The following is a 21,117-nucleotide window of genomic DNA, read 5'->3' as shown; positions in this document are numbered from 1 at the left end:
CCATTGGCCAGCCGGCAGGGAGCGCGCGCGCCGGCCGCCTTCGCACGGGGCCCGAGCGGCTCGGGCCGCTTCGGGCCTCATCGGAACTCGGTCGAAAGGCCCCGAACACGCTCGTCAGCGGTCGGGCGGGCTCGGCGGCGTTCGGCTCGGCGGTCCCCCCTGCCCGCAGGACCCCCCTCAGGCGCGCCCGGGGGGGGGCGGCGGGGCGGGCTCGGCCACCCCCGGCCCCGCGCATGGAGCACAGCGACGGCGACCCCGCCGCCAGACAGCTCGACTTGCCCGCGGGACCGGGGCAGCAGCAGGAGCCGTCGCAGGCAGCGAAGGGGGAGGCGGAGCCCGAGGAGGAGGAGGAGGCGGTAACGGTGATGGCGGCAGGCGCCGAGCACATCGAGATGGGAGCAGCGCCAATGCCAAGCGCCGACGAGGCCGCCGCCGCCGCTGCCTTCGCAGGTCAGGGCGGGCAGCGCTCCCTCAGCCCGCCCGGGATTCCCCCAACCCGGGCTCCGGCCCCCACACAGCCCCCGGTGCTCGGGCTGGGACTGCGAGCTCCCTGCAGGAGCGCGCCCTCCCCCTCGCCGAATCCCGCACTCCGCCCCTTCGCACGCCGTAAAGAGCGGGAGGCGCCCGGTGCGCCTGAGCCGCGGCCCCGAGTCACACAGCGGCGTCGTGCCGCCCAGCTGCCGTGCCACAGAGGCCACAGACCCTGGCCCGCCCGAGCGGCTGGTGTTCTTTCACCCTCACCCCACGTGGAAACCCAGAGCGCTGAACACCACAGAAACGCTGGGCTGTTTGTCAGCTCGTAACTGGACGACGTGCACAGGTCATGGCACCGTGGGAATTGATACATGACAGAGGCAGAGTCTGTTCAATTTATCCTGATGTCTGCCAGCCACCCTTATTTAAGTAAAAGCACTACAGTTTGGAGTATCCCTCGTACAGGTGCCATACTTATTTTCCCCTTAGCTCATCACACGCTGATAGCGACTGCCCTTGTCTCAAGGAGGTTAAAGCCTGTTGAACCCAAAGATTAATAGAAATCAGAATTATTGTGTTCATAACAACTTACAGGTGCCATGAAAAATAAAATTAGTTTAGAACAGGAAGGAAGAAGGAATTTTTCAGATGTTCATCAGGCTCTCTGCATGAAGCAGAAAATTAATTTAACCCTGTTTTACATTCCAGAAGTCACCACAGTGACAGTGGCCAACGTGGGGGCCTCTGCAGACAATGTTTTCACCACATCTGTGGCCAATGCAGCTTCAATTTCAGGACATGTGTTGGTAAGTCTGTCCTTTCATTTGAGGGCGTGGACAAAGTTTCTCAGTGTAAATGAGGAGCTGTAGTAAGGTCAAAGATTTGTTTTCATTGCAATATCCAGGCATTAAATTACAAACCCATTAGCTGGGGGACATACAGGGGTTTTATTCCTAATTTTTTTACCTTTTCACCCCCACATACTCATCTGGTAACAGAACTGGTGACCTGGAACAGGAAGTCTTTGAATTTGCTTCAGAGACTCAAAAATTAACCTAATAACTGCCATCCTGATTGGAGTTTTGGGGTGCCTGTGGATTACTGAAATCTCTTTGTGTTGAAGTATTTTAATAAATTTAAACTTTTAATTTCCTCTTCAGTCTGGGAGAACAGCCCTCCAAATTGGGGACAGCTTGAACCCTGAGAAAGCCACTCTGATAGTGGTGCACACGGATGGCAGCATCGTCGAAACCACCGGGATCAAGGGGCCTTCGGCGCCTCTCACACCAGGTATTGGACAGTCTGCTTGGGGGGTCACTCTCCCAGAGGGATGGCTTCTGCTCCATTCCACTTGTCTTTCTGGAATCTAAAGATATGTGCATAATTTTATAAGGATGGTTTTCCCTCTTTTAAAACTATAAAGTTGTTCAGATTGGAAAAGAATTTTAAGATATCAAGTCCTCACACAGTATTTTGTGTATTTCTTTGGAATGAAAGAATCCTTTTTTTTAAATTTTTTTTCCCTGTCAGAAATGTGTTTAATTTCCTCATTCTTTGCCCTAACCCTGGCAAAGAAGCTGCTTGAAAAATCTTGCCCTGTTACCAGGCTTTCTACACCCATTCCACTCCCAAGGGCACACAGATCATTTTAACATGGTTAATAAAAATCCGACTCTCCCAGTTCTGCACCTGCTCTTTCCAAGGCTCCTGGAACACATTGTCAGGTCCATTCGGGCCGATGCTTTAGTATCTCTGTCGCTGAGGTTTTGTTCAGGGCTGCCTGGCAGTTTCCTTGCTGCCCACGAGATGGCACAGCAAACCCTCAGTGCTCTAAAGCTTCCCACAGGATGGGCTCTGGGCAGGGGAATCTCCAGCCATAGCTTGCTGGTGGTGTAAGGATCAGGTCACAGTCTCAGTGTTTATTCCCTGTTAGAACCTGTTTCCTCAGGTCCTCTTTGCTTAATTATCAGCCCTTCTCAGTTCATTCAGGCTGAGTTTTTCGTGCTGCTTCATTGGGAGCACATTCCAGCTGCTCCAGTTAACCCCTTGGCATGTCACCCAGCCGAGCATGCGATGGAACACCACTCTGCCTTTTGGTTGATGACACCTTTCTTCTCTCTTTCCTCCAAGGACCGCAGTCTCCTCCCACCCCTCTGACGGCTGTCCAGGGGAAGAGCGGAACCAAGTACAACTGGGACCCGTCTGTGTACGAGAACGAGCTCCCGGTGCGGTGCCGCAATATCAGTGGCATTCTGTACAAGAACAGGCTGGGCTCAGGTAACTGCCATCCGGCCTGAGGGGTGGCACGGCTCCTTGCCTTCCTTCCCTGCTCTTCTTTTAATCAGCATGTTCTTAAGGGCTGATCGTGACAGGAAAAAAAGAGAATTTCCAAGACAGCCCAGTGTCTTTTATTTTACTGTTCCCTTTTGTTTTGCTTTTTCTTCAGAGGCTTTTTAACTTTTTCTTAAACCTGCAAATATCCAGGCTGCCGTGCAGTGAGTCTCCTCAGTAATGGGCTCATTCCTTTAATGATTTTTTTGTCTCATGAGTAGACTTACGTTTTTTCAAAACTCTGAAAAATCCCTGCTGAAATGCAAATAGTTTTTTTCTCTTCACGGGGCTCCTGAGCTCTTCCTCTTGTCTTTTATCCCTATGGGGAAGCTGGAGAAGCTGCAGCAGAAATTGCCAGCCAGCCTGGCTGCCCAGTGCAGTGCTTGCTTTGTGGACAGAAACTTTTCTTCTAAACCCACCACAAACACAAAAAAAGATCAGAAATTTAAGTGCAAATCGAGGAAAGACTTAAATTTGTGGTATTTATCCAATGAAGACTTTTCTTTCTTGTGAAGGAGTAATTTTTGTAGCCTTTTAAGACCCAGAGCTGGAGCTCTGAACATGCCCAGTCATTGTCACAGCCATGATAATAAATGGACGTAGTTACCCATGAGCAGTGGGCATATTTAGTGGTTCTTACACATTAACTGCTATTTTATCCAGCAATTTTCATATGTTCTTCTTTAGAGAAGTGGCAAAATTATCCTTAACCTGGACTAACAGTGTATTTTGTTGCTTTACTTCAGGAGGCCGGGGCAGGTGCATTAAGCAAGGGGACAACTGGTACAGCCCCACGGAGTTCGAAGCCATGGCGGGGCGAGCCAGCAGCAAGGACTGGAAGAGGAGCATCCGCTACGCCGGGCGGCCCCTGCAGTGCCTTATCCACGTAAGGTTAAGTTTGCTCCCTCCTTTCTGCAGGAAGGGGCAGCTGGAGCCAGGTGCTGATGGCACAAGGAGCAGTGCTTGGTTTGGTTGAGGGTCGGTGATGTAGGGGAGTTGTTCTTGATATGTCTCAAGTAGCACACTGGGAATCTTGTTTATACTGGAAGGAGTTTCTGCAGGGTGAAGCCCAGCCTTGAGCTGTGCCACAGGAATTGAGCCCTCACGCGATACTGGAATTCAGTAACCTGATCTCCTTCAATGGCTTTGCCTGCCACACATTCTTCATTTTCAACATTCATTATCTGGGTCCTTTATTTGAGTCTCCTGGAGAACTTGGCATTGCCACTAGGCTGACAGGTGATTTCTGTTTGAGCAGAAATCAAGTCTCAAATTCATATATCCTGGCCTTGGGTGTGGAAAAGGTTTGGTTTTCCTTTTCTCTCCTCTGATCTTCTCACCCCACTGCCCTGGTGTGGGGAACTGGCCTCTCTGTTACTGTACAGCATCCAGGAGGGAATGGGTACCACTCTGGGAGCCATCCACGTTTTTTAGTAGGATCAAGGTGTGCTCTGGGTGATTTTGGTGACTCTCATGCTGAACCGGTCACTTCTGATTCCAGGATGGGATTTTAAATCCCCATGCTGCCTCGTGTACTTGTGCCGCTTGCTGTGACGACATGACCCTGGTGAGTGGGAGGCTTTACATCCACTTCTTTAGGAACTCATTATTTTTGTTGGACAAATTAACTGGTCAAGCTGCCACAGCCCTTGGGTGAGCAGGTCATGAGTGTCCTGGCAATTGAGTGCCCTGACACATGAGTGTTCAGGGACAAGTGCTTTGTCCCTGCTCTGTGGAGAAAGGAGATGAGGAACTGCTGGCATTATTGCAGAACGCCCTCAGTAAAACTAGATCATCCTTTGTGGTTTTTTCCTTCTTTTTTTTATCATTTTCTAATTAATATATCTCTGCAAAATGCCTTTTGGGGATGTCAGTGCTATTCATGATTTTTGACTCAGATTTCACAATGTTTTGAGTTGGAAAAATATTTTTTGTAAAGAAGTAACATTATAATCTTATGATAGGTCAGTATTTTCATTTTAAAACTGCTTGGGGTTTTTGGCTGGTTGATTTGGGGTTAGATTTTTGCTAGTCTGTTTCAAAAATGAGGTTTAAGTCCTGAAGCAGAAGCAGAAGACTTGAGCTTGACCTGGTGCTTTGCCTTTCTTTTCTGCTATGAGCTGACTGATGTGCTTGTTTTCTAGCCTGGAGCTTCTTCCTCTCTCCTCCCTTTTTTCTCTTTTCTTCCACCACCTTGGCCAGCAGCTAATTATCTGCCCAGTTGTACTCCTAAATAATAGCAGGAAGATGTTGAATTTGTGCCTCTTCAACTGGAGGGAGCTGAGTTTAACTTTTCTTGTTTTTTTTTCAAAGTTCTTTTTGTTTGGAAATCTTTTAAGTGCTTTGGTCTGTTTTGCAAACCACAGTTCATCCATTTGGGGGATCTGTGCTGCTGTTCCTGGAAAGATGAGAGTAAAACCAAAGTCTCCAAAGAGGTGCCTCAGCTAATGCCTTTTTTTTCTCTTCATTTTCTTTCTGGTGTTTTTCTACCCAGAGTGGCCCTATACGACTCTTTGTGCCATATAAAAGGCGGAAAAAAGAAAATGAAATACCTGCAACTCCAGTGAAGAAGAATTGCTCCAAAAACATCACTCTGCTTCCAGCCACTGCTGCAACTACGTGTAGGTTCTTTTCTCTTGGTAAAAATTGCTTCCTTTCTTTGGAGAGTTGCCCTGCTAGGTGTTTTATGTCTCTTCATGGCTCCTTGGAACTGTCGAGCTGAGAAAAATGTCCTTTTCTTGGTCATATTCTTTTCATTGGATGATTTTATTGTCTCAGTGTCGCTTCCTATTTTATAGGAAGTAGCACAGTGTTGCCACGTCTGAACACAAGTTGAATAGGAAAAAGTGCAGCTCTAGACCTCCAGGAGACTCAGGTTTAAGCACTGGGACATCCTTGTGCCTTGAACAGTAGGTTTCATATTTTGTGCTGAGAGAGGTTTAGATTATGTCCTGTGCCTGGAATTGTTCAAGGCCAGGTTGGATGGGGCTTGGAGCAGCCTGGTTCAGTAGAAGGTGCCCCTGCCCGTGGTAGGGGGGTGGAAGGAGATGATCTTAAGGTCCCTTCCAGGCCCAAGCATTTCAGGATTGTACGGTTATAGTCTAAGATTATATTGCCCCCTCTACATGCTCTCAGTGGGGGGAGAATTATGGAATCTTGGCCTGGATCCATAGTGGATTTCAGGTAGATTTTTCACAAATAACAACTGAGAAATTTCCTGTTGGAATTAGGTTTTGGGAGAGGCTGGCCCTTCTCTGCTCTGCCAGAAATCTCCATTCCATCCTCTGAGCTTCTTTGTGTTCCTTAGAAGCTGGAGTAAGATTTGTGCTTTTCCTTGCAAAATAGCCTGGAAGCAGCTGGAATGAAACCCCCAGCCTGATAGTCGTTAATGAAGGAGGCAGAAGGTGATGCTTTGATCTGCACATCCCTCTCCAACATTCAGCTTTGTTAGTTACTGGTTTGATTGGCAAATTATCTGTGTGAGAACAGGAATTAATTTGCAAGCTGATCCAGCTCACACATCCCCAGTCACATCCATATGTCCTCCTGCTCTCGGCACGCTGGCATCATCTGCAGGTAACAGTACAAAGGGAGTCGAGGAGGAAGCAACAGAAATCTAAAAAAAGAACAAAAAAAGTAAGATTAGATCATCAGCAACAGTAGGAGGAGAAACACTCAAGGATTCTGCAGAGTTGGTTTATGGCTTTGGTTTTTTTAGTCCCCAAATAGGTTTAATCTTATAGGTTTGTTATGTGAGGTGCTGTGAGGCTGCTCGTTCTCTCATGCTGGCACTGGAAGAGAGAACTTGTTTTGGTGGCCAAATACTCCAGCCAGGAATTTGTAGCTTCAGTATTTTAAAATTTAATTGTTGTGTGCCACAGAATCACACCATCACCAATTAATGGTACCAGTTAAATAATCCTCTTTAAAATGGGTTTTAAACATTCGGAAGTGACTCAGGTATAATTATCCAGAAGGATTTTGTGCCTTGTTTCTTGCATTGGCTGAGCACATTCTATCACTTTGTGTAGATAAACAGCTAAAATTGCCCAGCTGTCAAGGGATTAGCTGTAATCCACAAGTTGTGATGATGATTTAAGTAACAACAACCACTCTTGCTAAAATTGTCGTAAAGCAGCCAGAATTTGATGGGGCATGTGGCCTCACTGAATCTTTATGGGAAGTGTTAAGTTATGGTTCATAAAATACCTGAAAAGGTGGTGATTTGGGAGGTATTAGGTTCTAAATTAATGTTTTGGCCTCGTGCCCCCAGAGCCTTAGAAGGACAGCAGTCTTCAGAAACCCCTTGGGGTTTTTATTCCCATTTCCAACTGCACTGGTCACAGGTGTGATCCAAACTGGGTTGTCCCAGGCTGGTGATCTGTGAGTCCCCTGAGCTTGGATGGTGCAGCACAGGGATATCAACAAACAGCTGGGCAGGCACGTCCTCTGCTCTGAGTGTTAATTATGAGAGTGCTTTAATGTTTCCAGTCACCGTGACTCCCTCTGGACAGATCACAACCTCCGGGGCGCTGACCTTCGACCGCGCGTCCACCGTGGAGGCCACGGCCATCATCTCAGAGAGCCCAGCACAGGGGGATGTTTTCTCTGGAGCCACTGGTAAGAGCTCAGGTGTCTTCTAGACAGCCGTGGGGAGGAGGAGAAGAGGTTTGGATGCCCACTGCTGTAGGGAGGAACATTTTGAATGCAACACAAAGGATCTATTTCTCAAGGGAGACACTGCGTAAGGCACTGTCTGTCCTGTGAAATAATTTCAGCAGTTTGAAATCTTAGCAGTTGCACCAAAGGAGAAGCTTTGCCCAGGTGTGGCAGCTGCTAATGTTCACCTCTGCTGAGTTCCTGGGATTTATGATCTCTGTAATTTATTCTTTTTTTTTACTCCTTATTTAACCTAAAATACTACCAAAAAAAAAAAAAAAACCAAACTAGCTGAGGGTTGAAATGGAGTGAAAAATGCCAGGATAAATCAAACAAACTATAAATGCATGACATACATCATTTCAGTTCTCTCAGCTTGAGTCATGCTTTGGGTTATGAGCTCTCCTGGGAGAATGATCTTGCTCCAAGAACCAGAGTTGGGAGCCCTGTGATGATCGTGGATATTTCAATGTGTGGGATGGAACCAAGGAACCTGTGGCTGTAAAGGTGAAAGCAGAGCATGGTGGAGCCAGGACCAGGATACCTTGCTTGCTGACTGTGGGAGATCCCGCTGCTGTTTCACATTTTTAACCTTGGGGATTATCACAGAGTGTAGGAACTTGTATAAAACATAAAAACATAGGGGTGAATGCAGCGTTAGAAACACCTGCCAGGTGTGTTAGTGATACCCAAGGCCCTTGTTCTCCTGCAGTTCAGGACACCAACGTCCAGCAGCCTTGCCGGGTGTCTCATCCAGAGCCTCACTATCCCAGTTACCAGGACAACTGCCAGATCTCACCTTTCCCTGAGGCTGCACTGCCAACGTCTCATCCCAAAATCGGTACGTTTGCTCTCCCTGTGCTTCAGTTTCCTCCTGTCGTTCTCAACAAAGGTAAAGATTGGGGCAGAAAATTAAACTTTGCTCTATTTTGCTTGTGAGTTTTACAGATACTAAGACTTGGACAAGCAGGCTTCCCCTTTGTGGGAACTTTTTCACTCTTTATTGAGAGCTTTGATTTATTGATTCTGCCAGAGGTGGCTGCTGTGGTTCTGCATCATGAGTTTTCTTGTATTCCCTGCCTTTCTTAAAGTTTTTGCTTCCAGACTTTTGTCCTCTTTGGGCACTGTGGCTGAACATTTATTTAGTGTTTGATCTGAGGAGAACAAACCAAATTAAAATCGTAGAAGCTTTTCTAGACATCCTCACATGCCTTCATGTCTCCAGTGATGTATGCTGGGGGTACTTTCGGGCAGGTTTGATGTCAGTTTTCAATCCCCTGTGTATGACCCTTATTTGTTTATTTGGAGCAGCACAGGATGTTCCTGGTCTCCAGAGTCAGATCTTCTTGTGTTTAAGACTTAGTCAGGTCTTGATGTTACTAATTAAACATTGATGGTTTTTCACCAGTGAATACTTCTCTTGCCTGATGTACTTGTCCCAAAATGGGGAATCGGAAGTAATTCCTGTTTGATACGTTATCAAATGCCAGGCAGGGATAAATATTGTGCTGGAAATGGAGAGTGGGAAAGGCTCTTGTGCAAACAGACATTGATAAAAAAAACCAGTTTATCTCATACTCATATCTAAGCGCAAATAGTTCCATGGCACTCATGTACAAATTCATTAAAATTACTGTTTTAATTAAGGGTATTTTGAGGTAAGAAGTCTGCACAGCCCTGAGGATGGTGGTACTTTCTTTGTACCAGTGAAGAATTCAGTGAGGAATGTCAAGGACAGTGTTGGTAGATGTGGATGTCTTGGACTGAATTTTATGGCAGATGGTGTTTATTGCTAGAATTACATTTTGGAAAAGGAAAACCAGATAACATTTCTTCCTGGAATGTTACCTAAGCTGAGCTTACACTGTGTATGGTGGAGTTCTTGGGTCTGGATTTAATTTCATTTTACCCTGATCTCCCAGTGTACAGGCAAACCTAATGTGAAAAGGAGCTGGTTCAGTGACACAGTAACTGCTGGATTATTAAAGGGCTTCCCAACCCGTGTTTTTGGGAAGTCCACGTTTGGAACTCACTCACTTGGAGGTAATGGTGACTGTCTGGGGTTAAGTCCAGTGTCTGGCCAGGGTGATGTAAAGGTCAGAATTCAGGAAGCATAGAGGGTATGATGTGGATCAGTACTTGAGTTTTGTGGTTTGCAACCTGAGAATTGACATCTGGGTAGGAACATCAGGATGTTTCTGTAAAGTATTGGGTCACTGAGGGACTTACTCTGACATTACCTAGCCATGGCTAGGGAAATGTTGTTGGCAGTGGTGGAGGAGTTCCTGGGAATGCTGCTTTCACTGCATCATGGTGCATCTCCTGAGCAGTGCTGGGAGGTGTTAAACTCTTCCCAGGGTCATCCAGGTGAAGAGGAGGCGTTCTTGTCCCGTGGGTTTGAGAGTGCCCGTGGGCTTGTTCTGCACAGACCTACACTTGATGTTGCGGAAGGAATGATCTGTTTAACAAAAACTTTCCTGGACTGGAAATTCTGCAAACCGTATTTTAAAAAAGAAACCAAACAGCACAGAAAAACCACAAAACCCAACACCCCACCACCACCACTTTATGGAAATGAAACACCCTAATTGTCTGTGTATTGTCTTTTGTTCCTTACGTGCAGTGTTGACCTCTCTGCCTGCCCTGGCAGTGCCCCCCACGATGCCCACCAAAGCCATGTCGCCGTCGGTGGTGAACGGGCTGGAGGTGACGGAGCAGCGGAGCTGGCTCTACCTGGAGGAGATGGTCAACTCCCTGCTCAGCACAGCACAGCAGCTGAAGACTCTGATTGAGCAGGCCAAGCAGGCCAGCTCCTCCTTCCGTGAGGCTGCTGTCACACAGGCCAAGATCCAGGCTGATGTGGAGAGGAAAGAGGTAACTGTGCCACAGCGGCTCAGCCATGGGCACCTTTGGGGCTGAGTGGTGAGCAGAGTAGTTTCTGGCTGGAGCAGTGATACTGGAAATTGTTTCTCCAAGCCTTGAAATGTTAGCAAGAGAAATCTTCTCAAGTTATTTGTATCCTGGGGAAAGGAATAAAGTTCTCTGGGATTCCAGGAGCTGTGGGCAGCATGCTGGTTGTACAGACTGTTTGGTGTCACGATCCTGAGCTCTCCCATCAGCTGTCCATAAATTTATGGGATGTGGGCACTGAGTCCTGCTCTGAGGAAGCTGGTGAGTGTTCAGCAGTGCAGTGGCTGCTGTCAGGTGAGCTGGGCTTTCAATAGGATATGTGGAACAGCTTATCCCAGAGTTTATGGGGAAGTGTTCTGTCCCAAGGTAAAAGAGGGAGTCGGGGAGGATTCTTTTTGATAGATTTCTCAGATGAAAATAAAGCAGAAATGCGGCAATATTATAGCTGAATATAAAGAAGGGTAAGCGTCCTACTGCAGGGGGATAGAAAAGAGAGACTGAGAAAGAAACAGAAGACAGGGACAGCGTTACCACGAGCACACCGCTGCTCTGTCAGCGCCAGCTCAGCAGGCGGAGCGTGTGTGTTGCAAGGCGCGGCGAGCCCCCGCGGCTCTTTTGAGCTCTGGGGCGCAGCCTTCAGTTGGCGGCGGCGGCTGCGGGCTTGTCCGGGTGCAGGCGGTGACGACAGGCCGGTGGCTACGGGCTGAGGGCTGTGCTGTGCCAGGTTGGTGGGGCGGGCGGCGCAGGAACGCCGCGGCGGGGTGCAGGCGGCTGCAGCTGCGCCTGGGAACGCGGTGGAGGCGGCTGGCTGCGGCGGCGCCCGCTCCGCCGGGGAGGCAGCGGAGCAGCACAAGGTCGTCGCGGCGATAAGCTGCTTGGCAGAAGCAGTGAAGCAGGGCAAAGCAGGTAGGGGCAAGGAAGCAGGACCACAGGGAGGAAAAGGTGAGGGGTGTTGGGGGGAAAAACGGCCAAGGTGACCCTCCGAGTGAGCCCCTGATCCCTCCAAGAAACCCGAAGCAAAAGGACTCGCTATTTTGTCAGAGCTGCTTTTAAGTTCTAAGGCTCCTTCCACAGCCCGATTTCCCGGGCATTCTTCATAGGCATCCGGGCATTTGCCCCACAGCCAAGTGGGACGGTCGTTGACAGCCTGATTGTGGTGGTTTTTTCTGCCCTGATTGGCTGCCGGGCGAAGCCCCCTCAGGAACAGGGTTACTAGTACATGTACAGACAGCCCTTACAGGAGTTCTTCACTTCGTGTGTAACATATGTCGAACCATGAAAAAAAATCAGATTGATCCCTCTCGGGAAGATAGGCAGTAAAGTTTAGAGGTGTTTTTCTGAGAACTGTGCAAGCAAAGCTGACTCACACGAGTCCTGTGGTAGGACTAGCGGGCTGCCTGGCCTCACAGGAGCCCTGACTGGTTCCCATCTTCTCTCTCTTGTGGACAGAGATTATCCACAAGGACTGCCCTCTTCTCCCTGTTCTTCTTTTCTGTAACTGATGCACAGTAGGGATCTCACATCCTTCTGACCACCAGCTCCTGCATTCACCCAAGTATAGCTTCATACTGAAGGTGCTCTCCCTCTCCCACAGATCCACAGCTGGTGTGAATTGGGGAGGGAGAGGTGGGGGGCAGTGTTGGAACTAGTGTCACCATCAGTAGCTGCTGAACTCCCTTCCCAAGCACCGCTTTCCTGCTGGTGCCATCAGCATTGTGCTAACATCAGCTTTCCACTGAATCCATAGGCACGAGAGTGCAGCAACAGGCCTGGAACAGAGGTGTGGGAAGACTTTGCTGGAAGCTGAGGACCCCTAGGACAGTCCTTGGAGCCTCTTTGATATTCTTTGCCATGTTGGCTTTGCTAAACTCTCCTGTATGATGCATCTTTGATGTGCAGGTGTGTGATATGTTTGGAGTCTAATCCTTCCCTGCACAGAGTGTGGGACACTGAAATATTGGGATCTTTGGCACAGTTCAGAGATAAACATCTGCTTTTGTTTAGCTTCGCTCTGCTTTTTTTTTTTTTTTTTCCAGTCTATGTGCATCTTCCCTTCTGTTTATCCTCACAGTGGCTTCTGGAATGGTTATTCAGTCCCTTCTCCACACCCTCTGCCCCAAAACCAGCTCTCTTTGATGTTCTTCTAGTTACTTCTTGTCCTGGGAATGGGAGTTAGAATCCCTCCTGTGTATGGATTAAAGCTGACTTCACATGGGAAGGATGAGCACATGATTTCCAGAGAAAACCCCTTTCCCAGGAACTGCTGCATGCCCAGTTACACCACTTGTGTCTCACCATTTTCAGTGTGTAATGGGGACCTCCACACTTGTGCACTGTGGTGAAACCACAATATTCATGGTGATATTTTTTATCATCCAGACAATTCTAAGCTGTGCTAGCTGCTGGAACCATCCAGGCAGTATCACAAGTAACTATCTCTGAATTAATTGCTGCTTGTGAATTCCATATATGGACAAAACCCTGTTCCTGGATGCAGGGAAGCAATTACACTAAAGGTCAAAGAATTGGCTCTCTGCTTTTGTGTTGGTCAAAGGGCCTTTCCCAATTTCCTAGTGGTTTGTAACACAAATACTCTTTCCCACTCCAAGTATGTGTGTGGTCCCATGGCTTTTTGGGCAGTTAAGGTATATGAGAGGCAGACAGAAGGGCCTTCATGCCCTTCAGGTAGGGGATTTTTGCTGGACCAGTTTAATACAAAGGAAATTGGTGCTTAATTACCACTTAGTTCATTCCACTGACAGAGCTTCCAAGGGTGAGCAAACGGGGAGCCTTTCCTGGTGGTGTCGTAGTGTCAGAGCTGCAGAGCGAGGCTGGGCCACAGATGAGATGATAACAGAGCTGCAGACTCAGCTCCTCCTGGAAGAGTGACAGTGCAGAGCAGTATTGTAGAGATCTGATAGAAACAGGCTGGTTCCCAATTGGATACACAAACTTAGGTGCCTCGCTGTATGTTACACATCACTCACTATAGTGTGTTTTGATATTATATTTATTAGTTAATGAGCTTTGGAGTGGTTAAATAGCACAAATGAGCTGTCCTGCCCCCATAGAGCAGCGGTTAGGTTGCCTTGGGTTTAAATAGCAGGAGCTGTGCTCTGTGCTGGGCAGTGTCAGTAGTTGTGGGACTCACACAGCTCTGAAGTGTGTCTGATGGGAGGAGTTTGCACTCTGCCTCCCTCCTTGTACCATCTCAGCCCTGTGTCAGGGGCTAGGAACATCCTTATCCCTTCTGAAGTAGCTGTTCCAAGTGCTGGAGATGAAGGCTTCACCAGCAGGGAAGTTTTTTTAGCACATAATTTAGTATTTTGGCAGTTCTGACATGCGCTCAGTTGCTCTCTTTGTACTTCTTAATTTCTGTAAATTTGTTCAAGGGTCGTGGTTTGTTGGGCAAATTTCAAGACAGAGGATCTCCTTCAAATTTTGTTTCCATCTTTCCCGCAAGTCATTTTGATGCCCCCGGGTAAGTCCTCGGCCTCACTGTGCCTCAGATGAAAATAACACTTCCTTCCCAGAGAGCTCATGTGCAAGTTTGCAAAGTGTTAGGAGCCTCTGAGTAAGGTTACATTTGTGTTACTTAGAAATTTTGGGGAATGCTATCCCAAAAGAAAAGCAAACCAGGAGCCCTCCAGCTCCACATTTATATGAACTTCCAAAATGCATCATGATATTGCAAAAAAATGGAAATATGGAGAGATTTATAAGGTTTTTCTGAATTGCAGCATTTTGTGTGGGATTAGTTAAAAACAGCTGCTCTGGTTGAATTTCATGTGGCTGTTAAGAAACAGTTCTCGAGTATCATTAGTAACTAGGTTGTGGTTGAGTATCTGATCCCCTGGTTAGTATTTCCATATTGGCTTTACTGCATTTTTTTGGAAAGGGAAGGACATTTAGGAATTTAGGGTGAGTGGAGTAACAAAGGCTCAGTGTCTCTTGCAATAGATATTTTACATTTGCAGATCAGGCCCAAAATGAAGAGATTAAAGGCAGGACTGACATGTTGGTGTGCTTGGGCAATGTAATTTTTCTGAGTGTGCATTAATCCATTGTTTATATCAGATAAACTTTAGGATGGAGACATTACACATACTCACTAAATTCTGTGCCAGAATTGCTGGGGAATAATAAAGAGATTCGGGAAATGCATTAATTGTATTTTCTGGGTAAGTTGAAGAGAATGACTGTTGAAATCCCACAAATGTTTTAATTGGAATAGCCCTCTGTAAAGCAGAGATGCTTCTGGAGCCCTGCCCGTTTGAAAGCAAGGTGGAAAATTAAATCAGCAAACAGCTGGGGCATCTGAACACTTTTTTAGAAAGATTAAACCAATTCAGGGCTGGAGAGTATGAAATTAATCTAAAAAGGGTTGGACAGTTAAGAAATACATCTCTGGTCAGGAAACAGTGGCTTGTGTACTCCAAACTAGCGGAGATGCTCTCAGGAATTGGAGATTGTGGCTTTTGTGGAGCTGTTTCTGTGAGAGATCTGAGTGGGTCTGAATTGTTCCTCTCTCTTATCACACCTTTTCCTTCTCCATGGTTTGTGCATGACTGGAATTGCCTTGTCAAATAGGTGTCTTGTCAAATCACACCCCTGGCAGGCCACAGCAGGAGGTTTCTCTGCCTCTGCCTCCATCTGCCTGGAGTTTTTAAACTTAATTTCTGTCACGGTAATATCAAAGTTTTGTGGTTTCACAGGAGAATAAATACTGTGCTCTCAGGTCATACACTTGTAAATTAAGCCTTTAATCTCCTTATGTGTTGAGTCAACTCCTGGATGAACCTGCTTGGCCTGGAGGAAGGGGTTCAGCTTTTTTTGGACTTTTTAACTGTTCCAAATACATTTAAGCCAGGGTTAGCACATAATTAATTTGGGATTGGGTTTGGATGCCCTTGGTTTGGGACTTCTGTCCCTCATTGCTGAGCATGTTGCTGCTGCATCAGGTACAGCAGCACCTGGTTGGGCTTGAGTTGGTGTGAAGTGATTCTGCCAGGCAGCCAAAGCGGGCTGAGAGCATCACCTCCAGAGGACTGATGGAGTCACAACTTGTTCTACAGCCCTCTCACTCTTCTGTTTCAAGGAGGAGTAATGATTATGGTTAGTGCTGCTCCTAAAGTCTAAGGTGTGTTAATTTTGTTTGGCTTTTTTTTTTTTCCCCTTAATCCTTTTTGGTGGGCTGTACCTTCCCTCCAGACTCCTTTGCCTCTTTGTGAATTAGGATCACTGGACTTGACCCAAAATTTGGCCCCGAAATGAGCCACTTAGCCCTGTTACCTTGTGCTTTTTCCTCGTGTTTCCTGTGCTAATTTCCCAGTTCCCATGTGTGGGGGGGGTTACAGTTAAACCCCTCTATTTAGGGACAAGTGTGTGGCTGGATGGAGTGGGGAGCTGGGCTTGGAGGAAATGCTGTACTGAACTGGCAGTTTGTCACCTCAGGTCATTTTCTCACAGGCTCCTTGCTCTGTCTCCACATCAGGTGACAGTGTCCTGTCCCTCTCCTAGAAGTGAGGAGTGAGGGGCCACCCTATCCTGTTGCAACTGCAGCGTGGGGCTGGGCAGACAGCTCAGCTGGGGACCCTCCATCCCAGCACCCTTTCCAACCCCTCACGTTGTGCTCCGGCTGGGAAATGACATGTCTGGTGTCTTTTCCTTGCAGCAATACCAGAGCCAGTTATTCCAACAAACAGAGGATGTGGATGGAAAGACAGAAATCATCATCAAGGTAGGCTGGGGATGTCTTATGTTGTGAAGAGCCTTTTGGTCTTTGTCTTATTCTATTTAAAGACTCAGAGGTTTTGTTATTGCTGTGGAATGCTGTGCTCTGTGTCTGGCCTTCTAGCAAAGGATCTGAGCCCTTCCTTCCCTTGGCCAGTTCTCCAAGCAGTGTCTCCCCTTTCCCAAGCATTCCAGTTTTCTGTGCTCCTTCACCTGGCCAGGTTCATCAGTCTCCCTCGCCTCTGAGTGGTGGTGCTGCAGCTCTGGTGGGTGGCTGTCACAGACCTGGGACAGGAAGAGAATTTGCTTCCTTCCTGTCCCGTGAGCTGGTTTTCATAACTCCACAATTTCCTGGTATTTGGAATGGGAGTTAGTTCTGGACCCATGACTGAAGCCTTTAGAGCTGTGTTGTTCAGTTCTCTTTCATATCTGCAGGTACAACCATGCCCTGTATATTTTCCACATTTTCCAGTAGCTGTACAGTTACAAATGGCTCCAGTCAAGTGTCCCCTCAGGGCAGGCTTTGCAAGTCCCAAATCACAGCTTTAGGCCATTTTTGGTGTCCCAAATGCACAGCTGCATATCAGGAGCACAAACACAGTTCAGTCTCACCAGCTGTTCGCTGCAGGTACATGGAAAGGTGTGAGAGAGGGTGTTAATCAGAGCATGATTTTTGGGGTGGTTTTGCTCAAAGAGAGAAGAAGCCTGGAGGAACTGATGAGCCCACGATACTTTCACAGCCCAGCAACACTTCCTGTCACTGCTGCTGACGTGCTAATGATTTGTCAGGCATTTAATGAGCTGGAAGTGGAATGCTCTGTGAAGTGCTTATTTTGGTGGCAGTTCAAGGATGTTTCCACCTAAATATACAGGTTATGTTAATTGATGTCACCAAAATAAGATTAAAGCGATAGACACAAAAACATCACTTAAAAAGCAGGTGTGATTTTTCACCTGTGTATCCTATCTCTCCTTGCTTCTGGATTTAAATCCTGGCTTCTGTTAGAGCCTTCCTAATTTGACTTCTGTTTCCCTCTTGGTACACTCCTTATGAAGTCATGACTGGGAAAGGACCAAGGAACATATCCCATAGGAGCAGATGCCTTTTTCCTCTCTAAAAATAGGAGAAAATACCTGAAAGGTCCCATCCATATTCTTAGTCTGTTGTCCTTCCTCAGACCTTCTCTTTGACATACCCAGGATTATAAACCCAACAAAACCACCAATGAAATCTGCCTTTAAACCTCTAAATTTGGGATAACCTCCGAGCTTGTGTGTCAACAGCCTGTGCACAGCCTGACATGTTTGGGTGGGATAAACCCGACTCCTTACCCAACTGATGGATACCAGACCTATCTGGAGGGAGGCTTCCCTGGGGTGGTGGGGATGGACTTCCATGACCACTCAGTGTCCACACACAGGTTTGGAGGGCTTCCTGCCCAACAGAAAGAAAAACAGAGGTGCATTTCATTTTCCAAAGTGATCTCTGCTGAAAGAGCAAGGAGAGTCAGTCTCTGAGGGTGTATCCAGAGGCCACTGGGCCTGTTTATTGTGGGTTGTGTGCTGAGGGTATTTTGGGAAACGGGAGCTTTCCCACTGCTCTGGCATTTCAGCTGTCACAGCACTGCTGTTGCAGCTTGGTAATGCCCCTGGTTTGTCTCTGTGTGACTTGTCCCTCTCCATCCCTTCCCACAGCAATCCTGCGTCAACTGCGGACGGGAGGCCACCAACGAGTGCACAGGATGCCACAAAGTCAACTACTGCTCCACGTTCTGCCAGCGGAAGGTATCAGCCTGCTTGTGACTTGGGATTCAGTTCCCTAGAGAGGGCTGTGTGACCCTGGGGACAGCCAGGCTGCTTGGGCTGTCACCTGATGGGTGTCAGTACGGAGGGAGGAATGGACAGCAGAGCCAGGCAGTCAGAGCAGAGCCTTGCATGGGTTAAGCACTCCAAACCCACCCTGCCAGTGGGATCACCAACAAGGCTGTAGTGATGGGCCAGGTCTGCAAGTCAGGACAGAGTTAAAAGGGTAGAGAAGGTCCCCAGGTTTGCACACACCTTCCCAAAGGTGACCCAAAAAATCCAAGTAACGCTAGAAATGAAGCATGGACACCTCACTGGGAACTGTGGGGAGCTGGGAGCACTTTTACAGCCCCTTCCTGCTGCTTGTTTCCTTCCGTGCTGCTCCTGCTGTAGCACTGAGGACATAGTTTTCCTTTGCATTATTTGTGATGCTGCAGGTGATACAGTGGGACAGACTCTACAGCTGTGAACTTGGGAGGTGGGAACAGGTGTGAAGTACAGTGGAGTAAGCTGCTGTGTCATGTTTCAGACCAGCTCCTTACAGTGACCCTTGCTCGGAGAGAAGGATTGTTCAGTTTAGCCATTACAGGTCTGCTGGGTGGCCAGGTTCAGGCTGAGTCAGCTGTCCTGAATTCAGTCAGTTCCAGAAGGAAACTGAGCTAAGATCCCAGCACAGCACTGTCCCTTGGGAGCACTCAGTGTTGAGAGCTGCCTTTCAGGAGAGGCTTTAAGTCAAGGTTGTGACTCAGTTTTAGTAAATTTTCTGCCTGACTTACACTGGCACACTGGATTGTGGTTTGTGTGGAGATGGCAGCATTCTGCTTAGTCCCATTCCACCTCTTACACTGATCCAGTGTGTGGCTCCTTTGTCCTCCATCATTGGTCTGGTTTGTGGAGAGAGAGTGCTTCTCACACAGACAGGGCCCTTCTCCAAGGGCCTGTTCTGCTCTCAGCCTTTCCCTCTGCTCTCCCCTGGCAGGACTGGAAGGACCACCAGCACATCTGTGGCGAGTCAGCCACGGTGACAGTGCAAGGGGCTGAGGTGCACGTCCCGGACAATGTCATGGAGAAGGTCACCGTGTGAGTGCGCTACCTCCGCAGCCGTTCATGGACACGCGGGGCCGGCTGGATCGGCGACCGGCGGGAACGGTCTGTCCTGTGCCAACAGCACTCTGCTCACTAGCAGACTCATTTTTCATTGATTTTTTGATACTGTGACAGCACTTGCCTATTCCCAATCCCCTTCCAAAACTTTGGATAATACAGAGACTGTGAAAACTTCATCTGGAACCCTCTCCCTTCCGTCCCAGCCCCGACTGGCTTTGGGAGGCTTTGCCTTTGCCTGACTGGATCCTCCACCATGTGGATTACAGCAGTCTCCTCATCTCTCATGAGATGGATCTGAAGCAGGTGCTGCAAAGAGATCTGCCAATGCTTCCTCCTACTGGGGCCTCCCTACCTCTCATTAGAGAAGAGAAACAAATCTTTGCTTGGTTTATTTAATTGCCTTGACAAAGTCGGTACAAGTTCTTGGTTTGGCATTGAAAGGATTTTTGGGTTTCCCGTGTTCCCTCTGTGCTGTGCAAATCTGGAACACATTGGACTTCTCCACTTAAATATAGTTGAAAAATAACATGTTGTTAAATAAAATGCGATGAAAGCACAAGTGTGCCCAGTGGTTCCCCTTCATTCCCCGGGCAGCCCTTTGTGGTACAGGTAACTGCTCAGGTGAGTGCACCAACAGCTGCATGTGTGTCTGTACTCCCTGTCTACCTGGGAGGTGTTTTCTCCACAGGGAAGCACAGCTTCATTCCACACCGTGCCTGGAATGTCACTCACAGCATCCACCTGGCCAGAATCAGATGGGATCAAGCCCAAGGTGAGCACAGGTGGATATGGGGCTGTCCTGTCTCTGCCCTGTAGGAGCTGCTAATTAGAGGTGTGCTGACCGTTAGGGAGTTACTTGCTTTGTTCACTGCAACAAAATAATTTTAATTATTAATCTGCTATTTTAATAGTTAATTAAATCCTTTATTTGTTAATTTAGTTAAACCTTTGTTTGTGGTTGCAGATTTCAGAGGAGTCTTGACAGGTGCACAAGCCTCTGGTTGTTTGGTTGGGTTTGTTCTTAGCACCAGGCACAGCCCCCATTAGGGGTCACAACCCCCATGAGGGTCACAATTGTTTGCTCTGGTTGAGGGGTCACAGTCCCTGTGAGGGGTCACTTGCCCTGGCTCTTGTTTGCTCCAGTTTGGTGATGGTGGATGAGGATGGCTGTTCAGCTCCTGCTCCAGGCAGGGTCACCTGAATCCAGAGTGACCCAACCCAACATCACACACGCTGTCAAACAGAAAATTCTATCCTGACTTACAGGAAACTTAAAAAGAGAGGAGAATGCCATGGAAAAGACTCAAAGGTGAACTCCAGGGAAAAGGCTAGAGGTTTCTGACAAATCTATTCCTTCCACTTTGCCTCTTAAAGGTCTGTTAGGTTGCATTCCATGTGTTCCAAGGCAGCAGGAGCTGGTTTTCCATCTCTCAGTGGCGTCTCAGAAGTGCCCTTGGTGGGTTTGCCAGCGGCACCAGCTCCTGAGGGGCATCAGTCCTCAGTCTCCCATGGAGGGAGGTGACAGGGCTGCCACAGTCGGTGGCAGGTGGTGTTACTTCCTGGCTGTTTCCTGGGAAAGTTATTCCTCCTAACACAGAGCTGAGCAGGCCCAGGAGGCAGCGCTGCAGTGCCACCGAGAGTGGTGTGGAACTGGTGGCCACAGCATGCAGCTCTTCCAGAAGGAGCCATACTTACAACGAAATCCAAGCAGGAACTGAGGCAGGATGGGAACAGCAATTATCTGTGATACTCCTGGGAAGGAAAGAACAGGTAACTCCTTCCATTCCCATAGCAAAGTGCTCGCTCCTGCTATCCAATTCCCATAGCAAAATGCTCACTCCTGCTTTCCAAAGTAATACTTGAGTGTTGGGAATGGTTTCTGCTCACAGTTAAATGCTGATTGCCTGTTGTCTAGAACATGGAGACAATTAGTTAATTGAGAAGACACTCTTAATTGAGCCCACAGTAACACAGCTCATTTACAGGGTTTCTTGCATCCTGCATTTGAATGCAGCAAAGACAGCTCTGAAAGAGCACCTTTGGAAAGCTCACAGTGCCCTGGCACCTGAGGCAGCTGTGCCCCAACCCAGCATGCGACAG

General features: G+C 47.9%; 1 protein-coding gene across 4 annotated transcripts; it reads left to right on the top strand.

The window, feature by feature from the left end:
* Positions 1-90: 90 nt before the first annotated feature.
* Positions 91-19,573, top strand: DEAF1 (DEAF1 transcription factor). Of its 4 annotated transcripts, XM_038138724.1 has the most exons (14): positions 91-450; positions 1,183-1,280; positions 1,635-1,764; positions 2,605-2,751; positions 3,552-3,691; positions 4,307-4,372; positions 5,300-5,426; positions 7,297-7,425; positions 8,177-8,305; positions 10,088-10,338; positions 13,767-13,855; positions 16,049-16,114; positions 17,803-17,892; positions 18,890-19,573. In XM_038138724.1, exons 1-14 carry the CDS (start codon positions 234-236, stop codon positions 18,933-18,935), a joined length of 1,725 nt encoding a protein of 574 aa, XP_037994652.1. In that variant the 5' UTR covers positions 91-233; the 3' UTR covers positions 18,936-19,573. The 4 variants fall into 4 exon arrangements, 2 of the variants coding, with proteins under 2 accessions (XP_037994652.1, XP_037994654.1); XR_005257146.1 differs by lacking the exons at positions 13,767-13,855; positions 18,890-19,573 and adding an exon at positions 12,122-12,273 and having other exon boundaries at positions 17,803-17,873; XM_038138726.1 differs by lacking the exon at positions 13,767-13,855.
* The last annotated feature ends 1,544 nt before the right edge of the window (positions 19,574-21,117 follow it).

The sequence above is a fragment of the Motacilla alba genome, chromosome 5 (genome assembly GCF_015832195.1).
Source record: "Motacilla alba alba isolate MOTALB_02 chromosome 5, Motacilla_alba_V1.0_pri, whole genome shotgun sequence".
NCBI lineage: Eukaryota > Metazoa > Chordata > Aves > Passeriformes > Motacillidae > Motacilla > Motacilla alba.
This window is presented reverse-complemented; position numbering and strand designations above follow the sequence as displayed.

Excerpts from the sequence above, each read along its gene's own strand:
- DEAF1 (XM_038138724.1), top strand. The coding sequence starts at position 234 with ATGGAGCACAGCGACGGCGACCCCGCCGCCAGACAGCTCGACTTGCCC. Across the intron at positions 1,281-1,634 it reads CAATTTCAGGACATGTGTTG|TCTGGGAGAACAGCCCTCCA; the intron begins GTAAGTCTGTCC and ends TTTCCTCTTCAG. Across the intron at positions 4,373-5,299 it reads GCTGTGACGACATGACCCTG|AGTGGCCCTATACGACTCTT; the intron begins GTGAGTGGGAGG and ends TTTTCTACCCAG.